This window comes from Urocitellus parryii, chromosome 5 (genome assembly GCF_045843805.1).
Source record: "Urocitellus parryii isolate mUroPar1 chromosome 5, mUroPar1.hap1, whole genome shotgun sequence".
Taxonomy (NCBI): Eukaryota; Metazoa; Chordata; class Mammalia; order Rodentia; family Sciuridae; genus Urocitellus; species Urocitellus parryii.
Window position 1 is genome coordinate 63,941,213 of NC_135535.1, and position 27,155 is coordinate 63,968,367.

General features: G+C 51.7%; 2 protein-coding genes across 2 annotated transcripts; both read left to right on the top strand.

Moving 5' to 3' along the window:
- The first annotated feature begins 807 nt into the window (after positions 1 to 807).
- On the top strand, positions 808 to 12,559 carry LOC113189755 (keratin, type II cytoskeletal 5-like). Its single transcript, XM_026398701.2, has 9 exons — positions 808 to 1,290; positions 3,054 to 3,262; positions 5,989 to 6,049; positions 6,519 to 6,614; positions 8,666 to 8,830; positions 9,569 to 9,694; positions 10,108 to 10,328; positions 10,811 to 10,845; positions 12,348 to 12,559. Exons 1-9 carry the CDS (start codon positions 808 to 810, stop codon positions 12,557 to 12,559), a joined length of 1,608 nt encoding a protein of 535 aa, XP_026254486.1.
- Positions 12,560 to 15,982: 3,423 nt separating this feature from the next.
- On the top strand, positions 15,983 to 26,898 carry Krt82 (keratin 82). Its single transcript, XM_026398689.2, has 9 exons — positions 15,983 to 16,387; positions 18,089 to 18,297; positions 20,589 to 20,649; positions 21,319 to 21,414; positions 21,755 to 21,919; positions 25,081 to 25,206; positions 25,599 to 25,819; positions 26,114 to 26,145; positions 26,663 to 26,898. The coding sequence occupies exons 1-9, from the start codon at positions 15,983 to 15,985 to the stop codon at positions 26,896 to 26,898; spliced, it is 1,551 nt and encodes a 516-aa protein (XP_026254474.1).
- Positions 26,899 to 27,155: the final 257 nt, after the last annotated feature.

Consider the following 27,155-nt stretch of genomic DNA (forward strand, 5'->3'; position numbering starts at 1 on the left):
CAGGGAAGGGACCAGTAGAGGGATAGAAATTTTAAGTGAAGCCTCCTCTTGTCCCTGGGCCTGACTCCCCTGCTGGGAAAGTCACAATGATTCCAGGCACGTAACCTGGTCAGACCATCAAGTTCTAATATTGGCCCGAAGGTTCACAAGCCTCTGCCAACCTGCCTCATTACTCAGCTTCTATTGCTTCAAGAATAAAAATAGCTACTCCATAGTGATGTCCAAGGCTAAACAAGAGCACAGGTGTAAGGCAGCCACCCGCAGAAGCTGCTGAAAAGCGTGGGCTGTCATCTTCACCATCTACCCTCACGGAGTTAGGAGAATCAAAGGAAATGACGCTCCTGGCAGATCTGCCTCTTGGTCCGGCACAGACTGCATCCTCAGTAAACAGAATTTTTTTTTATTATTAAGTGACCAGGATGGGATGGGCATAGTCAGGTTCTTGGATTCAGAACCTGAGATCTGGAAACGGAGGCTGGAGCTGCAGATGAGAAGCAAGGGGAGTGTCTATGGCCTGTGGCTGGAATGGGGTTGGCTGGGGGGCTCGGAACCCAGGCCTGCCACAGGCCGGAATCCCCAGGCCTGGTCCTGCCCTGGGTAGGGTGTTCCCCATGGTGATTAGTGGGGCAGTTAAATGGGCTGTGGCCAGACATGCCATTGGGGTGAACTCAACAGAGTGGTCTTTGATCTCCTCTGGCCAAGCCCAGTTCTTGAAAGGGATATAAGTCAAAGAGAGTCTTAGAGAGCCAGACTTTGGATGCTCCTCGTTCATTTTTGCTCCTTCGCCCTCTGGCATTAGCTCCCACCATGACCCAACGATCTTCCATCACCATCAAATCGGGGGGCACGCGGAACTTCAGTGCCTCCTCAGCCAGCCTCCTCCCGGCGAGCTGCCGGCCCAGCTTCAGCTCTGTCTCCATGTCCCAGAGTGGAAAGAGCTTTGGGGGCGGCTTTGGGGGTGGCTTCGGGACGAGGAGCCTCCACAGCTTGGGAGGAAGCAAGAGAATCTCCATCAGCGGGGGCTACCGCTCCAGCCGCAGCAGCTTTGGGGGTGCTAGCTGTGGGCTGGGTGTCGGTGGCCTAGGGTACAGAATGGGGGGAGGCTTCGGTGGGTACGGAATGGGAGGTGGGATGATGGCTGGAGCTGGGGGCATCCAGGAGGTCACAGTCAACCAGAGTCTCCTGACACCCCTGAACCTGGAGATCGATCCCTCTCTCCAGCGGGTGCGCAAGGAGGAGCGTGAGCAGATCAAGACCCTCAACAACAAGTTCGCCTCCTTCATCGACAAGGTGAGAAACACATGGGTCCCCACCTGGAAAGCACCGAAGCCGGGGGATCTTAGCCTTCTGGTGTTTTTCTGAAGTCTATTATGACTTCCCAGGACCTGCAGTCCTAGGGACTAAGCAGCCTGCTGGTGGGGAGAGGGAGAGTGGTCTCCCACTTTGCTGAGCTGAGACCAAAAAAATTTCCCTCTTCAGACCCAAGAGCACTCTGACCCACTATGAGGACATTGCTCTTCTGGTATATTTGGCTTAAAATGAGCACAAGGGGAATGCATTTTGAGGGAAGGAGCTCAAGTTTACAAGTTCATGGAAGTGAACTGGGTCCCTTTTTCTTACCCAGCTGAGTCAGCACTCATGTGTTCCCATGGCAGTAGGCATCTACCTGGTGACACTGATGCCTGGGAAGCTAAGTGGGCAGTGAGGGGGCACTCAGAGCATTTAGCATACGTCCTTTGGTAAAAAGGAAACTTGTGACTTCAGCCTGAATCCCACTCTGGGATTCTAGGGACTTCCCAACTCTGGGAAAGAGCCCCTGCATCACCATTGCACCTGAATGGGTTGGTTTTGCCTGGGAAGAACCAGTTCAAGGATCTTGATCTCTCAGACTCCATATCTGGAATCTGGAAGAAAGAATGCTGAGCTAAGAGGCAACCTGCCAGGTTCCAATTTGGTTCTACTGCTGCAAGAGTCGCCAATTTCTCAGGCGTGAGTTGGGTTGGACAGATGGATTCTAAGGTCCCTTTGTAGGTCTGACAAACTATGAGTGCCTCCTGGTATGGACAAGACCACTGAGCACACAGACCGCACCAAGAGCACTGCCAAGGCACTGGTCCTTTAGCTTTGTCACCATGTCACTGCACCTAGCCTGGGTTGTACTAACAGAGGGAAGATTTTCAGGAGCCAGCTATGAAGAGAAGATCCTGGGCCCTGCTTTTCCCAGGTTCATCTGGAGAGGATGAGGGAGATGAGAGCCTGGGACTAGGGAGGGGCTTAGAGATAGGATGTTCTCCTTCCCCCAACAACAGGAGAAGCTAGGAAGGATGCATTTGTTAATAACTCTCTATAAGGACACTGCCATCTCCAAAGGTTTGGAGAAACTGTTCCTTTATTCATTTTGGTTCCTTTCAGTGGAAAGGCTTTGGTGAAGGGGAAGGGTAATGCCTCCCAGGCTAATTCAAGAAACTCAAATTAACGACACAAAACCTCAAAGAACTCAAGAAAGCAAAGAGAGAAAGGGGCTTGTCTAAGGCCACATGGCTAGTGAGGGACTCAACTGGAATTGTGCCCAGGTCCCCCGAACACAACTCATGAGTGACCCCCTACTCAGAATTTCTGGAATGTGCAGGCTTAGTAGCCTACATTCTAGATCCTGAGAAATCCTTTTCCAGAAAATGGACAGATGGAATTTTCTGCCATAAACCCTCTACTCATGTAATAGAAATAAAAATCTCACCAGTGACATGGTGACCGAGGGTTCTTTTCTTACGCTAGCACACATCAGTATGGTTTGGTGTGTTCAGATGGCTTCCTGCACCTACTTCCCTACTTTGTCCCCCTTCAAATCAAACTACCACCTGTCCCCTAAGCCCTCTGCAACAAAATCTCTAAACTTCAGGATCGTTGCAGGCAATGGGGAAGAAAAGGAGAATGCCACCTGGATTCTGAGTCCTGCAGAGACTCCCTGAACTGTTGGGGGTCCTATATCCCAGAGCATTCTGGGAAGCTACTGCACAGAAGTCCTCATGGTCTCTTACCTCTGGCTTGGGCAGGTGCGGTTCCTGGAGCAGCAGAACAAAGTCCTGGAAACGAAATGGAGCCTCCTGCAAGACCATAAAACCACCAGAGCCAATATTGAACCCATGTTTGAAGCCTACATCAACAACCTGAGGCGGCAGCTGGACTGCCTGGGAGGAGAGCGGGGGAGGCTGGAGATGGAGCTGAAGAACATGCAGGACGTGGTGGAGGACTTCAAGAACAAGTGAGTAGAGGCTCATCCGGCTCCTGGGCCAGAGTCCTGCCCTAGGGCTCTGGCAGAGACCAGGGACAGCAGAGAAATAGGCTCTGCTCTTCAGAGATGCCCAGTCCAGTGGGAAATGAGATGCACAGCTGGGGCACGGGGTGGAATAGAAATAGACACAAAAGTAGAATGAGAACTGGGACCCAGTGGTCAAGAATGTCGAGGTCTTAGGGAGGAGCTAGAATTACAGATGACAGTGAGTGACATGGGTACGAAGGGCTAGGTAAACACAACTCTGCAGATGAAGAAAGTCAGGCTCTGAGGTGGCAACTCATGAGGTAAGAGTTAAACCCAGAGAATCTCACTGGCATATTTATTCAACCACATCCCAGGGCTCCTTGACAGTCTTTATGCATTATGGCCCTGGCCAAGAAGCTGGAGGAACAGAGAAGAAAGCCTATTTGCAGACTTCCCTCAGGACTATCTGCACACATGCATGCTCAAGCACACACGTGTGCACGCTCGCGCGCACACACACACATACACACATACACACACACACACACACACACACACACACACACCATTAAGGGTCATGGTATGCTCATGCCCATAAACATGAGTTTCTTATTTTTGCTTTTTATTTTTCTTGTTCTAATTGATTTCCAATTATCTTAGCCCAACCAAAATTAGTAACTTGATAATGAGTTTTGGTTACTGTTTGTAGAAGTGAGAGTTCAGGACTCTAAAACAGAATCCTGCTAAAACCTAACCAACATGGTAGCCACTATCCACATGTAACTATTTTTTTAAGTTTATGCAATTTTATTGATCAATTATACCTCAAGAAAACTGATCAGTGGTGGACACATATTGACTGAATTTGTCAAAAGATCAAGTCCATGTGCCAGACTAAACAAAAACACAAAACAGCTATTATAGGGTTAGAAACTTGAACTTCAAAAATTCAAAGTCTTGGTTTCTCCCCTCTCCTGCTCTTATTTTGTTTTTTTTAATCAATGCTGTTAATCTTCTTATTGTCTGGATAAGAGTCTTTCTGAAACTTCCCTTGTCACATTTAAATTTATTAAATAAAATTTTAAATCCCATTCCTCAGTCACACTAGCTGCATTTTCAGTGCTCAATCACACATGTTAATGGTTCCTGTAATGAACAAAGATACATAGCATTCTATCATTGCAAAAGTTCTATCAGACAGTGCTATAGAACCTAGTCAATGACACTCTCTAGCTGAATGATCTCAAGAAAACTGTCTAACTTCTCCAAACCCCAGTTCATCTGTTATAGGGGTGACAATAGTGCTCCACTTATAAGGGAGTTGAGAATATTAAATCAAAACTTGCATGGAAAGTGCTTGGTAGGGTACCCAGTGCTTGACATAGTAAGTCCTTAAATGTTATCTATTTTGATTGTCCTTATGACTAGGCATCTGTGTGTGGTAATACAGACCAAGGTTAGAGAAGCAGGTGCAGATGGGTAATTTATAATGCACGTACAAACATGGGGTAACAGGGTTTTAATCTGAGAAGGCTTTCTGGAGGAAGAGGAGACTAAAGCTGAAAGCATAGGGGGAGGAACGTGGGATCTGTTGAAGAGCATGTTCCTGGTTAATAGCCAGGCAGTGTTCCTGTGGGATCCAGGTGTCCTGTGCAGCAGAGGGACTATGAGCTGGGAGACATCCAAGACAAGGACAGTGGCATGGAGTCAGGTGAAGAAAAAATGTTCAGATTTCATAAAAAGGCAATTTAAGGCAACAATAAGGAGCACCAAATTGGTTTTCCCAGAGCAAGTGGAAGAAGGCACAGCACTGAAGTCTCAGTGGCAGGATTGTGTGTGGTGCTCAGGTCCTACGCGGCAGTGAAATTCTAGTAACACACCTGTATGTGTTCAGACTTGGTAGTTGTCAAGGATTAAAGACTTGCCATTCCATAGACGGGAAAGAACTCAGAGAGGTTAGGATCTAGCCAGTGAAGTTGCCCAGGGTGACTCAGTGGCAGGCGGGACAGCCAAGGGCTGAACCCCAGCTGCATAATGCAACTGATGCTTCGGAGGCTCAGGTGGGGAGTGGGTCACCTGGGGTAGAAGTGAGGCTCCCTTCTCCGAGAAGGGTGAGCAGGAAAGTATCTCCATAGCCCCATTGAGCAGGAGGGGGTGTGTTGCTGCCTAGGGGAAAACCCAAGAATAAGACAACAAGCGGAATGGACTTTGCTCCTTAGGTGTGGTTCAGGTGGCTGAGGACACCTGAGGGATGTCCAGGCATAGTCCCTCTGCTGCACAGGCCACCTGGATCCCACAGGAACACTGCCTAGCTATTAACCAGGAACATGCTCTTCAACAGATCCCATGTTGGGGATCCCAGAGGGGACAGGACAGTATAGTGGGATACAGGAGCCAGGTCAGATCCCAGGAGCCTCTTTACTGCTCTCTCCATTCTTCCTCTCACTACCTCTGTTTGTGTTGGGGTGATCCCATTAGAAAATAAGATAAAATAAGGAAGCATGTCTGCTTCATCCGGGGACCCCAAGTATTCTAAGGAGATGAGCTGTGGAATGAGGGGTGGTTTTATTCTATTCTCATTTTGCATTTGGGCTTTATTGTGACTGGGGCAGTGTTTGGCGACTTAGGGGTATATGTGTCCTGAAGAGCTATGCTAGAGTAGGATATTTTCCAATGACCTATCTCCAGAGCCCTCCTCCACTCCCACTCCTTCTCTACTCTTCCCACAGGTATGAAGAGGAAATCAACAGGCGAACAGCAGCGGAGAATGAGTTTGTGGTGCTCAAGAAGGTGAGGGGACAGAGAGCCAGGCTGGGAGACAGGGGCAGTACAGGGGTCAGATCACAGAGGTCTGGAACTTTCTGCTTGATGGGACTATCAAAGGGAGAAGAGAAACTTCCAGGGGCTGAGTTGGAGGGGGAACAGAGCTGCAGCTATAAAGGTGGGAAGCCAGGTGGGCTTTGGGGGGAGGCTTGGAGAACCCAGAGGCAGTGGGAGCCCAAGGTCCCAGGATGGGGTCTCTTCACCATGTGAGTGCCATAGAAGACCTTTCACATGGTACCTGCTAACAATCAGGAAGAATCCCTGAGGACTCTGTTCCTCCTATGGTATGGATCTTCCCCCTCCTCCAACCTCCACTCCACAGCTGGGAAGAGACAGGTTCCCCCTCAGGAGCTGAAGCTACCCCTCTAGCTCATGGCCAGAGGCAGCTAGCTGAGCCCAAGAGTGGGCCCAAGGTGATAGCATGTTCTGTGCCCAGGATGTGGACGCTGCCTACATGAACAAGGTGGAGCTGGAGGCCAAGGTGGATGCCCTGATGGATGAGATCAACTTCCTGAGGGCGTTCTATGAGGCGGTAAGAGGGCCCAGTGTTCCCCCCAACCTCTGGAAGGGCTGGTGGCTGGGACAGGGGCTGCTGATTTCTTCCCTGACCTTCTGCTACAGTCCCTCTCTCCATCTGTGGGTGTAATTCATGAGGCAGATGCAAGTTTCCATACAAGGGAGAAAACAAGTTTCCTTAGAGCAGCTAGAAGGTAGGGAGAGATGGAAAATTTAGCCTCAACCACTTGAACCAACCATGTTCCATTGGGCAAACAAAAGAATGGACTTCCTGCGATTGAAATGGCTGAGCATTTCACAGAAGCATCTAGCAACCTGGCTCTCCCAGCCCAGCCCAGCTCAGCCCAGCCCAACCCTATCTGCTGCTCTACCTAGAGCTATTACTGCAAAATGATGCAATTACGCAACTCAAGCAGCAATTAGCAAGCCTGCAGGTGCTTCTGGTGCAACACAATTGCCTGCTTCTCCTGAAGACATGATTTTGTTGAGCACCTCTATTCAAGGATACTCTTCTCAGACACTTACCACTAGGATGGTACTGAGAAAACCCAATGGAACCCCTAGATTCTTAGGTCTTATAGTTAGGGAGTCAGGCAATGGTGAGATAATCAAATAACTACCATTTCAGACATAATGGGGGCAAAGAAGAAAATTGGCAAGAGGCAGCCATGGAAGGCAAGGAGCAAGTGACATTTAATAAGTCTGAAGGAAGAGAAGATATGAGCCAGAAAGACAAGGGGAGGTGGATTGTGTCTCAGCCACAGGGATCTGGAAGAACAGCATAGCTAGAGCAGAGTGAGGAGGTGGGACAGCAGTGTCAAGGTGGGTAGAGGAGGTGGATTGTGTACCCCAGGTAAGTCTCCAGGTAGGGTAGTTGACATCTATAGGGTCACCTATGTTTGGCGCCCACCAGCAGCCTGCCATGTTGTTTCAAGACCAGAACATTCAGCTCTAAGACCAGGTGCCTCCAGTGACCATCTCACAGCTCGCATGAGACAAAAAGCTATCCTTTGCTTATTCTCTTCATTATGGCAACCAGCGTGGTGCTGGCTCCTAAATCTGAGGGGGCCCCTTGCCCAGCAGGCCCATGGGCTGAACCTCACCCCCATCCCGCCCACAGTGAGGTCAGGGAGCAGGAGAAACTGTATGGAAAAACCAAACTACAGCTTAAGAACAAAATAGCCCTTTGCTGAAACAGAAAATGTATGAAGCAGCTGGTACTAAAGAGGATAGAGGGGTATTTTTGCTTTGTTTTATGCTTTGGACCAGCAATTCTCAGATTCCAAAGCATCAGAATCTTCTGGAGTCTTATTAACATACCAGCTTGGACTGAGGATGTCTGGGGAGCTGAATGTGGCATTCCTATCCTGCTCCCAGGTGGGTGGGGCTGATACTGTCCATCTGAAGTGAGAAAATCCACTGCCTTGGTCAATTCTGAAAATAGATCAAATCAAATTAATTGTGGGCTTACTGTTCAAAAAATATCTTTTATGCGTTACTACTGAGCCCTCATGGAAGTCTTGCAAGGCAGTATTGCAATGAGCCTCTCTGAAACCCAGAGATGCTCTCCAAACTTGCTCTGCAGAGCCAGACTTGGATTTCTCAGCTCCATGTGCTTTCTGCTAATCCAAGCTCATTTCCATTTCCCAGTCCTGAGGAGCAAAATTGGGAAACAGAATGAGGACATAGCCGAGTTGTCTGGCTCCTTCTGACTCAGTTTTCTTTCCCAAGTTGATTTCTTTATGTGGTACGAAGGGCTGTGCTTTCTCAGAACATTAACAGTCATAACAAGGTGTGCTCCCCCCACCCCCCGCCATCCCGCAATGGGAGTGGTTTCTGGAGAATTTGGGCTAGGGTTACCTGTGCTGCTGCTCCCCAGGCCAGATGAGCCGATGGTAAAGAGCAGCTGTAAACTTCCTAATGTCCCTCTCGAGTTTTGAAGCCTTCTAGAGATAATCAGGGAGCATGACCCAAAAATACAAGACCCTCTCTGCCAGGGTCTGTCTTCCAACACAAACAGGCACATGAATGCCCCGCCTCAGCTCTCTCCTTTGGGCCCAATCACAGGAGCTGGCCCAGCTTCAGGCTCAGATCTCTGAGACCTCCGTGGTCTTGTCCATGGACAACAACCGCAGCCTGGACTTGGACAGCATCATCGCCGAGGTCAAGGCGCAGTATGAGGACATTGCCAATCGCAGTCGGGCAGAAGCGGAGTCCTGGTACCAGACCAAGGTGAGCTATCAAGAGAAAATCCATTAAACAAGCACCGAGAGCCAAGGTTTCAAACACAAATAAGATGAGAGCCTTGTCTTCTCAGATGTTCCAGCCTGGGTCAAAGGCATCTGAGTTCAGCTCGAGACTCACCCTCTAATCTAGCACCATCAGGAGCTGGGGAATAGCCAGATGTAGGCAGAAAATGATCAGTCCCTCTGCTAGGACAGATGGACACACACTTTCATTGCCCTGTATCAGAGAACAGGTAGAACTGGTCAGTTTCAGACATAATGCCAACAGGAGGATGAGGAGGGGACATGGCCATGATGAAGGTCTAACACCTCCTGGTAGAAGCTAGAGCATCCAGAGAAGAGAGGTGGAACTGGCTGGGGTGGCAACACTGAGAGGTCACAGATTGAGATTCTTCAGGGTGGAGTAGACACTCTGCTGGGGGATCTTGAAGGATGAGATGTGGTGTCCGGACAAACAACTATGGAAGAGCTATGGAAACAGAAAGGGCTGGGCACCCAGTGTGATGCTGTGTGGGGGAGGATACGGTGCTTGGAGTGGAGGGAGAAGGAAGAGCCTGGCCATGGGTCAGCTGTGGGGTGAAGCCTGTGGACACGAAGAGTGAGGGGCTATGATGGAGCAGGATGCAGGCAAAGCCAGGAGTCTCCAATCAGGACAAAGGAAGCCTGTGGAGCCTGGGAGCCACCACTCCTCCATTACTCAAGGCCTGTTTCTCTTTTCTTCTAGTATGAGGAGCTGCAGCGGTCCGCCGGCCGGCATGGGGATGACCTCCGCACCACCAAGATGGAGATCTCCGAGCTAAACCGGGCCATGCAGAGACTGCGCTCGGAGATTGATAACCTGAAGAAACAGGTCAGTCTTAGCTCCCAAAGGTCATCCCATCCATGCCCTTGCCTTTGGGAAGAGCTGGACCTGGGCCTAACTCAACTCATGCAGAGAAAAGCTTCCTGGACCTGTGGTCTCCAGATATATAAAAATGTATCCACTAGGACCTGTCCTTTCCTGTGGAGGCTCAAATGGCCACACCTTGGCTTGCATTACTTACCCTCTGCCAGGGAAGTGTGGCATTGAAAAGGGCCTCAAAAAACCATTTTCTCCATCCTGATGCGGTTCTAATTATCCGAGGAGGACAGAGAACTCTCCAGCTCCAGCCTGCTTTACCTTAAATCCATTTCAGGGAATCCTTCCATGTTTTTTATCATAAAGTCCACTTCTTAATACATTCTCTGTGAATGGTGTCACGATCTCCCATCTCCCGCTGGCAGTGTGCCACACTCCAGGCTGCCATTGCTGATGCGGAGCAGCGCGGGGAGCTGGCCCTCAAGGATGCCAAGAACAAGCTGGCAGAGCTGGAGGATGCTCTGCAGAAGGCCAAGCAGGACATGGCGCGGCAGCTCCGAGAATACCAAGAGCTGATGAACGTCAAGCTGGCTTTAGACATTGAGATTGCCACCTACCGCAAGCTGCTGGAGGGCGAGGAGTGCAGGTGGGTCAACTTCTGCTCCCACCATGGCCAAAGCAGATGCCACCAGAGCATGTCATTATGCTACAGAAGCTGCATGAGCTCCACAGTGTCAGCCCCCCACACAGAAACTCCATGCCACTGCTCCTTTAGAGACATCCTGTAGCTGCAGCCACTGTCACCATTCCTGCTGGACCCAGGGCAGCAGTCAGGGCCAAAAGTATCAGAAAGAGGAGTGATCATGACCCTGTGGAACCCCTAAGCAGGCCATCTCCATGCACGGCCTATAGCAAACTTAGCCACACTCACGACCAGCCTCAGAGGCCTCATGTCTTCCCAGAGATGCCCTATAATCCTGGTCCACCTTTGGCATGAGTCCCTCCCCCCCCAAATGTCCCCTCACTATTTTCTTTAAGCTTTTTCCAAAAGCTTAAGAGATAAGTGGAACCCAGGACTCTCTAACTTCTCAGCAATGAAATGTCCCTTTCTCTCTCCACCTGCCACAGACTCACTGGAGAAGGCGTTGGATCTGTGAACATCTGTGAGTAACTGTCTTGGGATGAAAGAAATTGGGGGTGCAAAATGGGTGCTAACAGCATCACTAATTAGGATTTTGTGGCTAGAAAATGAACACCCTGGGGCATTAAGACCCTCTTTGGGGCTCTGTGGAGACCCCTCTCCTCCCAGTGGGTTCAAGAGAACTCAGCACTGGGACATTGCATATCCCTAAGGAAGGAATTTGAGTAGAGCTCAGAGACTTTCTCCTCACTCTGGGATAATCTCCCCAGGTGACCCCTCGCCCCCTAAGCTGGCTGCAGTGGGGTCACATGTCCTCAGGAGTGTGACACCAGCCTGGCCCCTGAGGATCCCATTATGGGACAGGACTGCTCAAGCAGCGATGGGTCCCCAGTTCAATCGCCTGATTTCTCTGAGATTCAGAAACTAACATAATAAGAAGCTGTGAAGCAGGTTCAAGGAAAAGACTTTTATTTAGATTTAAGCACTTTAACTGAACAAGTAGAACAGTCACTGGCCTGGCTTGGCCTGGACTCCCAGGAGGGAGACCAGGAGGAATCATGTCACAGAGCCACATCCCCCACCCAGGAAAAGATGGGCATCCTGTGTGATGCCACAGGAGCCCTGAGTCCTGGTCATGGAAATCAAAGCCCCTTGGGCGTCCCTGAATCAGAACACCTGGGAGCCTGGAAGAGAGCCTGCCACCAACTGGAGTCAGTCACCTTGGCCATCCCTCTCCTCCAGACAGAATCCGCAGAGATAGCCCATCCATCCGAGTCTCAGAGCCCTCCAGGGTCCATTCCAGCCCACACTGACTCAACTGCTCTGGGCCAAGACCTGGGCTAGGATTTTTCCCTTAAGGAATTTCCAGAATGGGGGTGCCATAGGATCTTCATGGGGAGAAGCCAACTCTGAAAGTGAGGGTTGGAGCAAAGCCTTCTCATGTTGGATAAAGTCAAGAGGCTGCCCCCGTCAAGAGGGAGCTCCTCATCCTTGAACACATAGCATAGGCACAAACGTGTTGCCTCTCAGTGATGTAGTCAAGGGGACTCCAATTCCAGAAGGGTTCATCAGGTGGTCTGTTCTGCAGCATGGCAGTCTGCGGTCCTCTCCCTAAACCCGAGGCCTCATGTTGCACCCCACATGACAGCCTCTTGGTAGAGAAGAGGAACCAACACAGCACAGGAGCCTGAAGTCTTCATTCTGGCAGGCATGACCTTGGCCAAGGCATTTGATCTCTTTGCATCTCATCTTTTCTTTTTAAAAGGGGGTCACTGTAATGATGCCCTCTCAGGCCTCACTGAGATCAGTGTGGTCATAGCTGTGAAAGGGCTTTAAAAACTGTGGTATCATGGGCCCATGCCCACCCTGCCTCAGCCTGACCACTGTTCCCAAGGCTCCCTGGGGGGAGAGTGTTGCCTGGAGCAAGACGCTGTGGGAGGACAGGCCTGGGCATGAGACCCCACCCCAGAGGGGCATCTTGGGAAAAGAGAGGAACCTGCTAACGTGCCTGTCTTCCCTCCACAGCTGTGGTCTCTTCCTCTGGAGGCTCAGGCTACAGCGGGGGCAGCGGCCTGTGCATGGGTGGGGGCGGCTACAGCAGCAGCCTCAGCTACGGTGGCAGCGGCGGGGGCAGCGGATTCAGCTCCACCAGCAGCCGTGGTGGCAGCAGCAGCAGTTCCAGCATGCGCATCATCTCCAAAACGTCGTCCTCCACCAAGAAGAGTTACAGGAGCTAAGGCGCCCACCTGTCCTGGGCAGCCACCCCCAAGGTCCAAGCTTCCAGCCTCAGGCCTGATGCTTTGCCCGCATCCCATGCTCACATCCACCGCAGCAGGCAGGGGAGTGGCAAGTGGCTATGAATTTAAAGGTCACCTTGTCCATCACTTGTCACAGGCCCCAAAGAGATAGCTCATCCATCCTGGTCTCAGAGCCCTCCCGGGTCCATTCCAGCCCACACTGACTCAACTGCTCTGGGCCAACACCTGGGCTAGGATTTTGCCCTTAAGAAATTCCCAGAATTGGGAGATGTCATAGGATCTCTTCCTCCTGTCTGACCCAGATCCACTTCAATCCCAAGATGATTCCTCTTGCTCAGTCCTTCATGGGAAACTTAAAATTGACCCAGGGACCCTAAAGAAGTCCAGGGCCGTCTAGGTCTAATTTTCTACATAGGTTGTTTCTCCCTAAAGATGACACTTTTCCTACTGGGCCCTCAGACCAGGAAATATCTTTGCAAAACCTGTCACACATATTGCCTTCTCTCCTCCTTTTATTTTGTCTCTGTCCAGGCCCTCAGCCAAGTCCACCAGCAACTCCCCCCAGTAAAATATTTGAACAAGGAATCAATAGCCCTCAAAACAGTACCAACTGTGATTATTCATACTAGATTGGGGAAATATTTATCAAGAGCCCGAGTTCTCTGTGGCCTGCAGCTGCATTGCATGACCTTATAGCCACATTCCTTCCATATCTGCCTCATTGAAACTGATATTAGATGGCTGACTCCGAACAGAAAGATCCCAGTGATGAGGGGGTAGGAGGCAGCCACTCAGCCCAAAATGCCCGCACAAGATACACCAGAAAAAGGAATCCAATTAGCCTGTATAGAGAACTGCCCTGTGAGAGGCCTCCTGCAAAACAAGGCTCCAGCCTCGGCCCTCTCCCCCTTTCCCTTGTGCTAACCACCTATTTCTTCTGGAAGCTTCTCTTTCCTTTTGACCTTATTCACCCTCACTGCTTTTCCTAGTCATCCTCAGGGCCCCTCGTTGTGTGTTCTCCCCCGTTGCCCACCCTTCCTCTCCTCTCCTCGCCTCTCTTCTCTATTTCTCTCCTTTCGTCCTTCCCACTCTTCCCATTTTGCCACATATTTTCTGTTTTTGCTCTTCCAACCTTTCTTTTCCCACATCCCAGCCTCTGAAGTGTCTCCGAGCTATGAGGATTCTCCTGTCCCCAGCCCCAGTGAGAACAAAGCTCTCTAAGGCAGCACCTCAAACTCTCTGCCCCACGGGGAAGAACTGAGGTGGTGAGCTTGGAGGAGAGGCAGTCCTGGCTTTGGAGTGTCCCCTCCCTCTGAAGGGACATGATAGTCCAGTCCCACCAAGGGAACAGAGGGAAGAGGCAGGTGAACAGGGTGAGGGGCTGCACTGAGTTCTTTTTGGAGTTGGCCTTCATGGGTGATTTCCTTGTTTCCTTTGAAGAGTTGTAAACCCCCAAACACCCACCATGAATTCAAAACCAAAACCGATCAAAAGGGAAGGGGGTTGCCTGCCACTCGGCCGCCATGCAGACCCAATTCACAGCTCCAGAAAACAAGTTAAAACTTCTGACTCCCTGCTCCTTTCTCGCTTGCCAAGTTGCTGAGATTGCTTCAATAAAATGTCACTGAGCACTCTAGGTCTTGACTGAGTCATGTCCTGTCTTATACCTAGAGGGTATAGGCTGGGGGAGCTCCACTGCACCCATGTGGTCCTAGTGAGCCCTGTCCCTGCCCGCTAAAGTGTGAGTCTACCATTTGGCCAGTCTCTCAGCAGCACCAGCTCCATGAACATCATCTCCTGGGCCCACCAGGGTAGAGTGAGAGTCTCCACCTCACACCACCCTCCACCTCCCACCATTCCCCAGGCCTCCCATGACACCCCTCACTTCAAGGCCCCAAGTCAAGACTACTGAAGAGGGAACAGTGTGAAATGGCACAGTCAGACTGAGAATTTTCAAGGTGCTGAAATGTTTAAGTTCTAGGCTCCTAATCTACAGGCAAAGAATGTGAAGCATGTGGGTGCAGATTCCCCGTCCCCAACCCAGGCCTTCAGAGCAGCAGAGCAAGGTGGGGTTAGGAGGAACAGGACTCAATCCCAACCTTATCACTGACAAGCTGAGTGATGGGGACACAGCCCTTCACTCTGCTCCTCACTTTCCTTGTCTGTAAGATGGTTGCTACAGCAAAGTGTTGCTGTGGGGGATAATGAGATAATGGATAGGAAGAGTTCAGAGGGACCCGACACATGGTAAACCTCAGTCAATGTCACTATTATTACCACTGGCTTGATTTTGACCTGGAAAAAAGTCTCAGCATGGAAGGGCAAGACCAAGCAGAGTTTGCACTGTGGAGATGGATGAGAGAAGAGGAAAGAAAATGGGCAGGGGCCTGAGGCCTCTCCAAGAGACTGTGTCTGTGCCCTAGTTCTGGGAAGACAGCCTGACCCACATCCACCTGGCACAATCTTTAGAGCAGGCCCTGTCTGAAGAGAGGTCCTCAAGCTGGAATGTACCTCTGGGAGGCTCCAGAGCACAAAACAGAAGCCCAGACCAATGCTGAATCCCCCGACCAGCTCCATGAACATCATGTCCTGGGGGACCCACATGTGTGGGGGAAAGCATCCCTTCCTCTCCCATCCTCAGACTCCTCTTGAGTCTCCTATACAGCATTTGTGTGTGTGTGTGTGTGTGTGTGTGTGTGTGCGCACGCGCAAATGGGTCCCCTGGAGAGAAGTGTATATGCCTGGAGCCCTCCGCCCTCAAGACCCCTGGTGGGGCCTGGATTGCTGAACCAGAACCAGAGCCTTGCCTGTCCTGAGAAGGGGAAGATCCAACCAGGCTCCCTCCAGCCCAAAAGTCTACCTCCCTAGGAACTCCTGGGATCACCTAGAGCCCACGGAGGGCACTTGGGTTGGAGGATCTATAGGAAGACAGAGACGGCCCTGGGCAAATAGAGCACCCTCCATGTGTCTGATCTGCCCTTGCATCCCAGGGAAGTTGGGTATGTGTATTTCATGTCCCTCCCCTTCCCTCCTGTGAAATGATGTAAAGTCCCACTCTACCCCTCCTCGAGGCTGCTCCACGGGTTATGGCGGGCATCTCTGTCTGTATGGTCCCTTTCATCGCCCCCATAAACAAGGAAGTCTTGGATTTTTATGGGCCCCACCAGCATGGGCTTCTGGCTCCTTCTCTGGGCTTTCTGCTACCCTAATTATCCGCCTTGCTCCCCAGTGGCTGCCGATATCCCAAGCTTGTAAACCAGATTTAATGGTGATTTGGGGTTTGACCCAGCTCAGCCCTCCACCCCTCTACGAGATAAAAGGGGGAAGTCAAACCGCGACTTGGCCACGCCTGCCCCCTCTTCTCCACTCCAGGGCTCCGTCTCTCTGCCTCTCTCTCCTGACATGTCGTGCCGCTCTTTCCAGGCAGGCTCCAGGTATGGTACTCAGAATTTCAGCTCATGCTCGGCCATCATGCCCCGAATGGTCACCCACTATGAGGTGAGCAAGGGCCCGTGCCGGTCTGGGGCTGGTGGGGGCCTCCGCGCCCTAGGCTGCCTCGGCTCCCGGAGCCTGTGCAATGTGGGCTTCGGGAGGCCCCGGGTGGCCTCCAGGTGCAGCCTGCCTGGCTTTGGGTATCGAGCAGGGGCCACCTGTGGGTCTTCTGCCTGCATCACCCCTGTCACCATCAATGAGAGCCTTCTGGTCCCGCTGGAGCTGGAGATCGACCCAACCGTGCAGAGGGTGAAGAGGGATGAGAAGGAGCAGATCAAGTGTCTCAACAACCGCTTTGCATCCTTCATCAACAAGGTAAGCCGTGGGCCCAAGGTGCAGGAGTGGGGACGAGACCCATTACAGAGTGTACCTGGTGGCCAGTCAAAGGACAAGGAAAAGGCCAGCAATACACAAGCTGTCCTTTGCCCATCGGCCTCTCCAGCCTTCATTTTTGTAAGTGTTTGGATCAGCACTGAATGTTTCTGCTTCCAGTCCATTTTTTTAGTTATGTCTCTCTGGATGTTATCTCAGAAAAAAATCACTAAGGTTGCCTGAGGTCAGACTGTAAGAGGAACTTTCAGAGCAGGTTATAACCAAAGAAATGCCCTTCCTGATGAGGCTTTAACAATCCAACTGCCTTCTGTGTGCCTGAGCTGTGTTGAGGCTCTTGAAGACTCTGAAGTTGAGGATGGGTACTATGACCCCCATTTTTTTGCCCTAGGTTTAGGCTTGGGGTGAGGGAATAGAAGAGCAGTCAGAGCTGGGAGCACAAGGTGGCCATCACCCAAGTCTTATGTTTGTCAAGCCCAGAGCCAGCTCAGAAAGGCTGCAGGGAGGGGGACACACTGCCTCTAAATGCTGCTGAACCAGGTGTCATCCCTCAGCTGCCCCTGGGCCTATCCCCAGTCCAGGGAGGCTCTTGGGGTCCGGACCATGCCACAGGCTGAGTTGGTGTTTCTGGTGGCTAGGCTTGTGGGACAGAAGCCAGGAGTCCTGGCCCCTAGTTGACTCCACTCCTGTGGCCCAGATCCCTGAGCAAGGCACTTGCTGCTCAGCCTCAGGGATGCCGGTGCCTCGTGGGGGAAGGAGGAAGAGAGGGGGAGGATGAAAGGAAGCACTCCACACCACAGGGATGCTTCAGGAATAAACTTGCTCAGCCACACTTAGTTTTTTTAATTTTTTCAAGTTCTGGTTATAAACTCATCCAACAACATGGGCCCTGGTCATCAACCTTCTGTGAGGCCGGGAGTCTCCTGCTGATGTGGCCATTGGCCAGAATTGGGGCAACTTCCCTTCTACAATGTTCTTGAGAGGCAAAGCACCATAAGGGAATAAGTCCCAGGGCAAGGCCCAGAGACCATGCTCCCTGTGCCCATGACTAGCGGGTGACCAGGGTCTGATCAGCTGCTTCTAACCTCAGCTCCAGTCCACAAAAATGGGGGAGGTGGGCCAGCAACTGTCCCTATTCCTGTGACCTGGACTTCTTTCTTACACAGCCATGTAGGATGGGACAGGATGGGTGGGAAGAGCTGGAGTCCTAAAACTCTCACCCTTGAGCTGATGGTCTTCCCCGAGTGCCCAGAAGCCTGGCCTCCCAAGCGTCACAGCGGGACCTTAGGACGCAGGCTTGCAGGGTGCTCTCCCATTCACAGTCCCAGTAGGAGCTTTGGGAAGGAAAGTGGAGCTTGAAGAGGTAAAGGTTTTGGTCTAGGCTACAGGGTAGTGAGAGGCAGGCGGAGAAGGCTGCACTACGGACCTGCCCAGGCCTCTTGGGCGATATTCTTTCAGCTAAAACATACAACTCCTGAAGGGAAGGTAGGCATCCTCTACTGTCCCCAAAGTCGAGGAGACACAAAGACACCTCAGGTGCCAGTCGATGCAGAGACCTTAACTTTTGCGAATCCCAGTGCCTTGTCACTGGTGTGTTGGGAAAGGTCAAAAGCCACTCCACTACCCTCTCCAAGGCCTGGTTCCCAGGGTCCCCCCTACTTGGTGACACCCCATTCTTGGCTGCAGGTCCGGTTCCTGGAGCAGAAGAACAAGCTGCTGGAGACCAAGTGGAACTTCATGCAGCAGCAGAGGTGCTGCCAGAGCAACCTGGAGCCCCTCTTTGAGGGCTACATCTGCGCCCTGCGGAGGCAGCTGGACTGCGTGTCAGGGGACCACACGAGGCTGGAGTCGGAACTCTGCAGCCTCCAGGAAGCGCTGGAGGGCTACAAGAAAAAGTGAGTTGGCTCAGCTTTCATCCCATGAGGGGATCTAGGATGAGTTATAGAAACGACCTGGGCCTCGGTTTTCCCACCCATAAAATGGGAAAACAGCTCATTAGGTGGAACAGTAATTAAGTGGGACAATATAGGCAGAGCATCCTACAGGATCATGTATGTAGCGCGTGGTGGAAGCCCTGAATGTGTGCATTTGTCTTCATCTCCCTTCCCACCACCCTGCCTAAATAAGGAAGGCCCTCACGCTCTTTCTCCCTAAGCATGCTTCATCCACCATGAAGGAGTCCCCATCTCTACTTTGAGCTACCTACCTGCTCTGCCTCATGAGTTCCTTTGTAGGTTCAGAACTTCTTCCTAGTCCCCCAACAGATCCGCAGGCTCCTCCCTCCAAGATTATGCACCTGCTGTTCCCTCCACCTGATAAGCCCTCTCAGCATTGCCCCCCAGCCATCCAGCCATCCCACACGTCCCCTCACCCTTGACTTCCGGCTTCCTCATCCCTCCCCAGCACAGCTGGAACTGATCTGGAAAACTTGTGCACACGTGCACAACACACACACTATTAGGAGCTTGAACTCCTTCTTTCTCAGTGCTTTGGGGCTCGTGTATTCTCTCCTGCCCCAAGTACCCACCTCGGGTCTGATTCACAGCCTGGAGGAGGTGACTGGTGAGCACATGTTCATGGGGAACCAGCAGGAAAGCAGCTCAGTGCTTGCAAGAGTCGGAGGCCAGATAAATTGCCTCCTGATGAGTCCTGAGTGAGTCTGCCCCGGGTGCAGGGCCTCATGGGAACACATGCTGGTGAGAGAGTCAGGAGAGATACATTTTCATTGAGGAGAAACACATACCAAGAGCAGCAGTTCCTAAGAGATAGGATCCAGTGAAGGGGAGCCATGACGGGGACATTCATGCTATAGGTGCCAACCATGGGCTCTCTCAGTGGCAGGCACTGTGCTGGGAAACAGAGATGCTATAGAAAGGGAAAAGGTGGCTTCTTCCCTCTAGATGGCCCAGTTTAGTACACAATGACCACCTGCACCTATACCCAAGCAGCTGCAATGCAGAACAGAGCCAAAAGGGAACAGATCCCAAGAAAGGGAGTGAGCAGGAGGAGCCAGGAAGGCTTCCTGGAGGAGGCACCATTTGCTTGGGGCCTTGAGGGATAATGTCCCTTCTGATGGCTTCTTCCAAAAAGAGAGCCCAGAATAGACCTCAGAAACGGGTAGAAATAGGAGCAGGAGACAAGGAAGGTCCAAAGTGTGCCAAGAAAGGGGAACGTTTCTAACAGACTGTGACAGGCTGTGGGAAAGTGGAGGCTGGCCCCGCAGAAGGAGCAAAGCCTTTCTTGAGAAGACAGTAGCAAGGTTACATTGGGAGACATGATTTGCAGTTCAAGAGGAGAACTTGGGATTTTCAAAATGGCCAAAAGGAGAGGAGGAGAAGCCACTGGTATTTCATCATTGACACCACACTTAGCCCAGGCTCAGGCTGGGCACTGTCCTAGTGTGTGGTAGACATCAACTGACCCTCAACAGCCCTGTGTGCCAGGACCAGAGTTACCCTCCTTCCACAGGAGAGGAGCTGAAAGGCCAAGTCACTTACCCATCTTGGCCATGACTAGCATGTGACAGAACCAGGATTCAAACCCAGGTGATAGGTCCCCTAGTCCTGTGCAGGGGCTCTCCTGGAAATGGGGAAATGGGCATCAGGAAGCACAGAGCCGCTTCTAATAGATCCACGCTGCTCACCAAGCTGAGTCACCAGGGCCAGGCTGAATCCTGATGATCCCCTCTGAGGAGCCCTGCGTGGGCTGCGGAGCTCCCAGGCAGCTTGCAGGAAATAGTCGGGCTGCCTCCGTGGGTCTGGTGAAGTGGGTAATTGCTACCTCTGTCACCAGACTGCAAGCAGAAATCAGGTTCAGCATCCTCCCAGCAAGGAGGAGGCCCCAGGTCAGCCGGGTATTTCAGAGACAGCAGCCAGTCTCAGGTCAAGAAAAGCAGCCAGGTCAGCAGAGGATTCCCAGAGAAATCAACTAGATGAAGGAGCTTCCTCAGCAGCAAGAAATGAGGATAGCTTCAAAGAGGACTTCCCAGAGGATGACTCACCACAGAAGCAGGCTCCAGGGAAGTGGAGCTGTGAGAAGCTCTGGTAATAATTATCTAGTGGTGTCCAGAGACAGGCTCCCTAGGGTGGTCAGTCACTGACAGACCGTGGCCCCCAAATACCTGATGCCAAGACCCCTTCCAAACTCCACATGCCAACTGAAGGCTCTCTCCCGCCCACTCCATCAGGTATGAAGAGGAGCTCTCCCTGCGCCCCGGCGCCGAGAACGAGTTTGTTGCCCTGAAAAAGGTGAGAGGGCTACACAGGGAGGCAGAGGCCACCGAGCCGCCTGGCCAGCCTCAGATACCCAGCCCCTGGACTGTGTCCAAACTTGTCTACAGCCATCCCATCCAAAGAGTCCCTCCCACCCTCCCTTGCCAACCCCCTTGACCCTGAAAAAGATGAAGGTCAGAGTCTTCTCCCATCCCCCTTGCAGAGGGGCGAGGGTGGGTTTGTCCCCCACTCCCAACTCAGTAGGCCAAAGCCAGGTAGGGTCATGTCTGCACCTGCCCAAGCAGTCGAAGATGTGGCTATGCCAAACCAAAAACAAATCAAAACTCTGACTCAGACGCCCAAAGAGGAACTGATTGCTAGGATTCCTTAGACAGACAGTGGGGGATTTCTAGGCTGAGCTCTACAATCAGAGCTGAGAACATGGTAGGCCAACATGGTCTCTCCTCTAAACCCCTACATCCCTCAGATCCTTCTCTATCAGGGTGTCAGGTCCAGGCACAGGGGTCCCAGGGCCGGGGACCCGTCCTTCCACCTTGGCTCCATCCTTCACTTCCACACAGACTCCTTGAGGAAAGGTGGGCCCCACACCTGCCACCTGCCACCAGCTGGTACCTGGCTGGTGGAGAGTGTGGTGCCTGCACACCCCCAGCTCCAGGTCATGATTCTGTCACTGTTCTGCTGCAGGATGTGGACACGGCCTTCCTGGTGAAAGCTGACCTGGAGACCAATGTGGAGGCTCTAGAACAGGAGATCAACTTCATGAAAGGCCTGTTTGAGGAGGTATCTGCAGCCATGCTGCCTTCTAGATGGCTGGTCAGGGGCCAGGAGGTTAAGAAGGCATCTGCCCAGCAGGTGCCTGGAACAGATAGATCCCCCAGGGACAGCTGGAGCTCAGGGAGTGAGACTCTCAGAAATTGGAGTATCCAGATCCCAGGCTCTCAGGATCCTCAGGGAAAGTTCTGGCTCACTAAAGGACAGGGACCAGGAGGATATTGATGGCTAAAGTCCTGGAACAGCTACAGCAGAGACCTGTGCAAATCTCCCACAAGAGGCCAGAGCAGGCTGTCCCCTTCCTGCTGCTGATTCTCAGAGCTCACTCCTTCACCTTGGCCCTCCCCAGGAGATCCTCCTGCTGCAGTCTCAGATCTCCGAGACCTCAGTCATTGTGAAGATGGACAACAGCCGGGATCTGGACGTGGACGGCATCGTGGCAGAGATCAAGGCCCAGTATGACGACATTGCCAGCCGCAGCAAAGCTGAGGCAGAGGCCTGGTACCAGTGCCGGGTGAGCTGGGGTGCAGAGGCCAGGGCTGGGGGTAGGGAAGGACAGGGAGCAAGGGAGAAGGGAGAAGAGAGAGGAAATAGGTAGGGCCAGGGGAGGACCCCTACATGCTCTGGGCCCCAGGAAGCGAGTAAGGAGCACAGAGGACTGGGCCATGCCACAGAGCCAGGGAATCCCATAAATCCCAGCTCTATTGTTTCTGCCAAGCTTCACGCCAGTTCCCTACAGAGCGTGTAGGAGGGACCCCCACAGATAGGCCAGGCCTGTCACCAGGGTGCCCAGCTTTATTTACCTTCAGACTCACCAGAGGCTCTCCTCTAAACAGCCTTCAATAAACCTAATTGGCGATGATGGCAAAGAGGACTCTGGGCTTGGAGACGTGGGAGGCTGGTGGCATGGGGTGGTTACTAATGGTACAGCAGAAACAGTGATTAAGGTGGGCCCAGACTTAGTAATTAGGGGATTGCTGGGAGGGCAGGGGAGCCCCTGAGGGCAATCTGAGTTAACAAACACTATCATCTCAGTGCCACTGCCCTGTCTGTGAAAGGCACTGCTCATGCGTCCGCTCACTGGTTCGTGCATTCAGGCAACTGTTCATTGAGGATCCACCGGGTGCTAGGAGCTGGAGATCCAGCAGCGAACAGAACAGACAGCAACCTGGCCCACATGTCACTTCCTTCTTAGAGGCAGAGGCAGGGGGCAGACAATGAAGGAAACAAGGAAGTCCAGAGGATGTATGATAGACAGTGGTGTATGCTAGGGAGGAAACAGGTCAGGTAGAGGGTAGGGAGTGTGTGGAGGGTGGCTTAGATAGGGGGCCAGCGAAAGATGGCCCTATGGAGCAGGGCGACATCCAGGATACCAAGAGTGAGACCAGCCCTGTTCTCGAGGAGTTATATTTCTGGGGGATGGGGGGTGGGTGTATAACTAATCACCATGAGAGACAAAGAGTGCGTGGTGATTGCCAAGGTCAAGCAGCAGATTCCAGGGCCTGGAGACAGAAGCAACACGTTGTCCCTGAACAGCAGAAGAATTGTCACTACATAGAGATGTCAATAAGCAGAGGACTGGGGAAGCAGGCTGAGGAGCAGAAGGAAGGAGACGCAGAGGCAAGAAAGTGAGGTCCCGGTGTGCTGTGAGGGAGCTGGGTCCAGACAGACAGTTGGGGGCTGGGTCGCCACACGTCTGCAGGGCTGTGCCAAATATTTGGGGGCTCTTTCTGAAGGTAATAGGTAACCCACCCAGCCAGGGCCTCAAGTACTGCTCTGCCTATTTTCTAAAGATCTGTGGTAATCAGAAATAACAAACCCTGGCCTGGAGCCAGCCCTGGTGACTCCGTCTGTGGCCCATCCATGGCCAGCTTCACCCTGCTGGCCCCTCCTCTGGTTGCTCCTGGACCATCCATCAGTCAAGTGGGCTCAGGGGACACAAGCTCAGTTTCCCATCATCCCGTCAGAACCATAAAGATGATTCTATTGGTTAAAGATTGTATTTAGTTAGCTATAAGAATCAGAAATTTTTGAAAAAATAGTTAAATTTAGTTTTTATTTTTTTTATGTGATACAGTACAAAAATAGACTGCCCAGGATCATACCATTCAGGATCCTTTTTTTTTCTAATTTGTTATATATGATAGCAGAATGCATTACAATTCATATTACACATATAGAGCACAATTTTTCATATTTCTGGTTGTATACAAAGTATATTCACACCATTCGTGTCTTCATACATGTACTTAGGGTGATGATGTCCATCTCATTCCAACATTCCATTCTACGCCTTTTTTTGGACTGGGGATTGAACCCAGGGGCACTTAAACACTGAGCCACATCCCCAGTCCTATGTATATATTTGGTCCAGAGATAGAGTCTTGCTAATTTGCTCAGGACCTCACTAAGTTGCTGAGGCTAGATTTGAATCTGAAATCCTCCTATCTCAGCCTCCCAAACCACTGGGATTACAGGCATGTGCCACTTGCCCAGTCAATTCTACCATCTTTTTTTAAAATACTTTTTTAGTTGTTGATGGATCTTTATTTTATTTATTTATATGTGGTGCTGAGAATCAAACCCAGTGCCTCATATATGCTAGGCAAGTGCACTACTGCTGAGCCACAGCCCCAGACCCTATTCTACCATCTTTAACATACATTTTCAGGCTCATGATTGCCTCATGTCTCAAGATAGATGCAAACATCACTCATGTTCAGCAAGAAGGAGAAAACTAGAAGGTGGAAAACATGGCAGCTGAGTCATTCCCCACTTAAAAAGCTCTCCTAGAATCCCTACCCAGCAATGACCATAGACCTCATTGATCAGAAGCTGGGAAATATTCTCCTATCTGGGTTCAAAGGGTTCTGTTTTAAGGGGAAAGGAGTGGATATTTATTAGGCAGCTGCAGATTTCCCCACAGTAACCCAATAACAGAAGAGCCAACTTGATTGTGCTTAATATGAATTAAGTGGGGAATGACTCAGCTGCCATGTTTTCCAGACCTGTTTGTTTTTATGGTGCTGAGATCAAACCCAGGACTTCACACATGTCAAACAAGCCCTCTACCACTGAGCTATAATCCCCTTGCTTTGTATTTTCTTATGAAAGATATTCCCATCCACTATCAGAAAATCTAAAGCCGGCTAATTTTTTTAAATAATATACAAATGTAATCTGTATACAGTTACTCTTCAGAAATTGAATGCAAAGGGACAAGGTTTTCAAAAAGTGTTTAGCTGAGGTAAGACATAACTTTGCATTTTGGTTTTGATTGTTTTGAGTTGTTGATCTGTTAGCATTCCAGGCTGAGCACAGAACCCCCTCCCAAGATCCAGAGGGACATCTAAAAGGGAGAGAGTCCTCAGACGGTTAGGGCTCTGGGGCAGAGAGAAGGGGATCTGATAGGGAAGGTGAAGATCTTGGAGCTTGGAGGGGAAGTTAACAAGCCTGAAGTCTCAGAACTGAGGGATGAAACAGAAATAAGGAGCAGCCCATGGAAGGACATCAACATTGGCCAGAAATAAAAAGGGAATTGAAAGCAGGACAAGTATCAGAAACCAGAGAGCACCAAGCTAGGAAGTCACTGGAGAAAAGCCTGGGGACAGTGAGGAAGAAGCTAGGAGATGCCACAGTGCAGAGCCTGGAGGTGTAACTCCTGTGTCCCGGCAGTACGAGGAGCTGAGGCAGACAGCTGGGAACCACTGTGACAACCTCCGCAACCGCAAGAACGAGATCCTGGAAATGAACAAGCTGATCCAGCGGCTGCAGCAAGATATTGAGACTGTCAAAGCTCAGGTGAGGTGGGGGAGGCCTCTGCTGTGAGAGCCCAGCACAGGTGACTCTCCCGCAGGCTGTGGGGCAGGTCCAACCCTCCCAGGGAGCACCGCGGAGGAAGTAATAAACCTGGCCGCCTCCACTGGTGAAGAAGTAGATCCTTTCTATAAGAGCTTAACCCCACTCCACCCCCAGTGCTAAGCCTATCTAGGAGGGAATCTCAGCTCTCCTGAGTGTCTTCCAGAAAAAAACAATTCCCCATTCCCAGGAGAGCCAGATGTCACAATCCTAGGATAAAGCCCACAGCAAATTCAAACCTGGCAGGTGCCACCACATGTCTGCTTATCCTTCTGAGCAACCCACTCAGGGATTCAGGGGCCCCCAGTGATGCCATTCCGTGCCCTCTCCCCCAGCGCTGCAAACTCGAGGGCGCCATAGCCGAGGCAGAGCAGCAGGGCGAGGCAGCCCTGAGCGATGCCAAGTGCAAGCTGTCGGGGCTGGAGGAGGCCCTGCAGAAGGCCAAGCAGGACATGGCCAGGCTGCTGAAGGAGTACCAGGAGGTGATGAACTTCAAGCTGGGCCTGGACATCGAGATCGCCACCTACAGGCGCCTGCTGGAGGGCGAGGAGCACAGGTGAGCTCTGCAAGGGAGGGCGGGGATCAGGGTGTTACCTAGCCTGAAGTGTTGCCGTGACCACCCACGGGTGGTGGAAAATCCAGAACAGCACACAGTCCTTGAGCCCTCCTGCTCGGCATGGTGAGGGCAAGAGAAGGGGAGCTTCCACCTGGAGTGCCTCGCTCTGCTTATTTCTTTGTTTTTTCTTTGTGGTACTGGGGATGGCAACCCGGGGACAGCACACATGCTAGGCAAGCACCTTCCCACTTCATTTTTTTCTGATGCAGTCACCTTGTCTCCTCCTCTCTCCAGGCTGTGTGAAGGCATCGGGCCCGTGAATATCTGTAAGTAGATGAACCTTGGCCCTAAAGTGCCAGGTCGTGGGAGTTGATAACACAACCTACAAGTTGGCACCACTCCATCCAGACCTCTGGGGCATCCCCCACCTCACAAAAAACCCTGGGTTGATGGAGAAGGTCTCTGGCAGGACTATCCATATTTGGGGTATCACAACTAGGAGTAGATGCCCAGCATGGTCTCAGAGTCCCCAAGAAGCCACATAGACCAGAGGATGCTTTGCTAAAGGGCAAGGGTTTGAGGTAGACACAAAAGGGAGAGAGAAGACAAGGAGAAGCTGAGAGGGGGTGACATCAGGCCTGACCTCTCCAAGGCTCTGAGGAAGAGAGAGAAGCCCATGGAGATCTCCAAGCACTGGATGTTGCTAGGGTGGGGAGACATGGAAGTTGGTAGCTGGAGGTGAGTGGCAGCAGGTGGGAGGTGTGGCCTGGCTGAGAAGTTCCAGGGCAGCTCCCTCAGAGCCACATGGAGTGGGGTCCTGAGCATCCCTTCATGTTCCCACAGCGGTGAGCAGTTCCAAAGGCGCTGTCCTGTATGAGCCCTGTGTGGTGGGCACACCCATGCTGAGGACGGAGTACTGCCCTGGAAGCACAGGTGTCCTCAGGAGCAGCGGGGGCTGCAGCGTGGTGGGCACCGGGGAACTCTACATCCCCTGCGAGGCCCAGGGGCTCCTGGGCTGTGGGAGTGGGCGGAGCTCCAACATGAAACTGGCGACTGGGGGCAGCTCTTGCACGCACTAATGTTAGCACTGGCCCCCAACACCGGAAACCCAGGGGACAGGGCCCTAGATGTTGTACCCCCAGGGCCAAAAGTTGTTCCAAAATCCTGCCCTTCCTGTATTGACTCCAGAGACCCCTGGGATTTCTGTTTGGGGTTGAGCTGACCTTCAAGTTCATCTTTATTTTCAAGTAACTGGGTACAAAATCTGCAATGAGACCTGAAGTGAGGTAGGATGCAGAGAGAGAGGATGCATTTCTTTTGTCCCTCCCAAACTAGT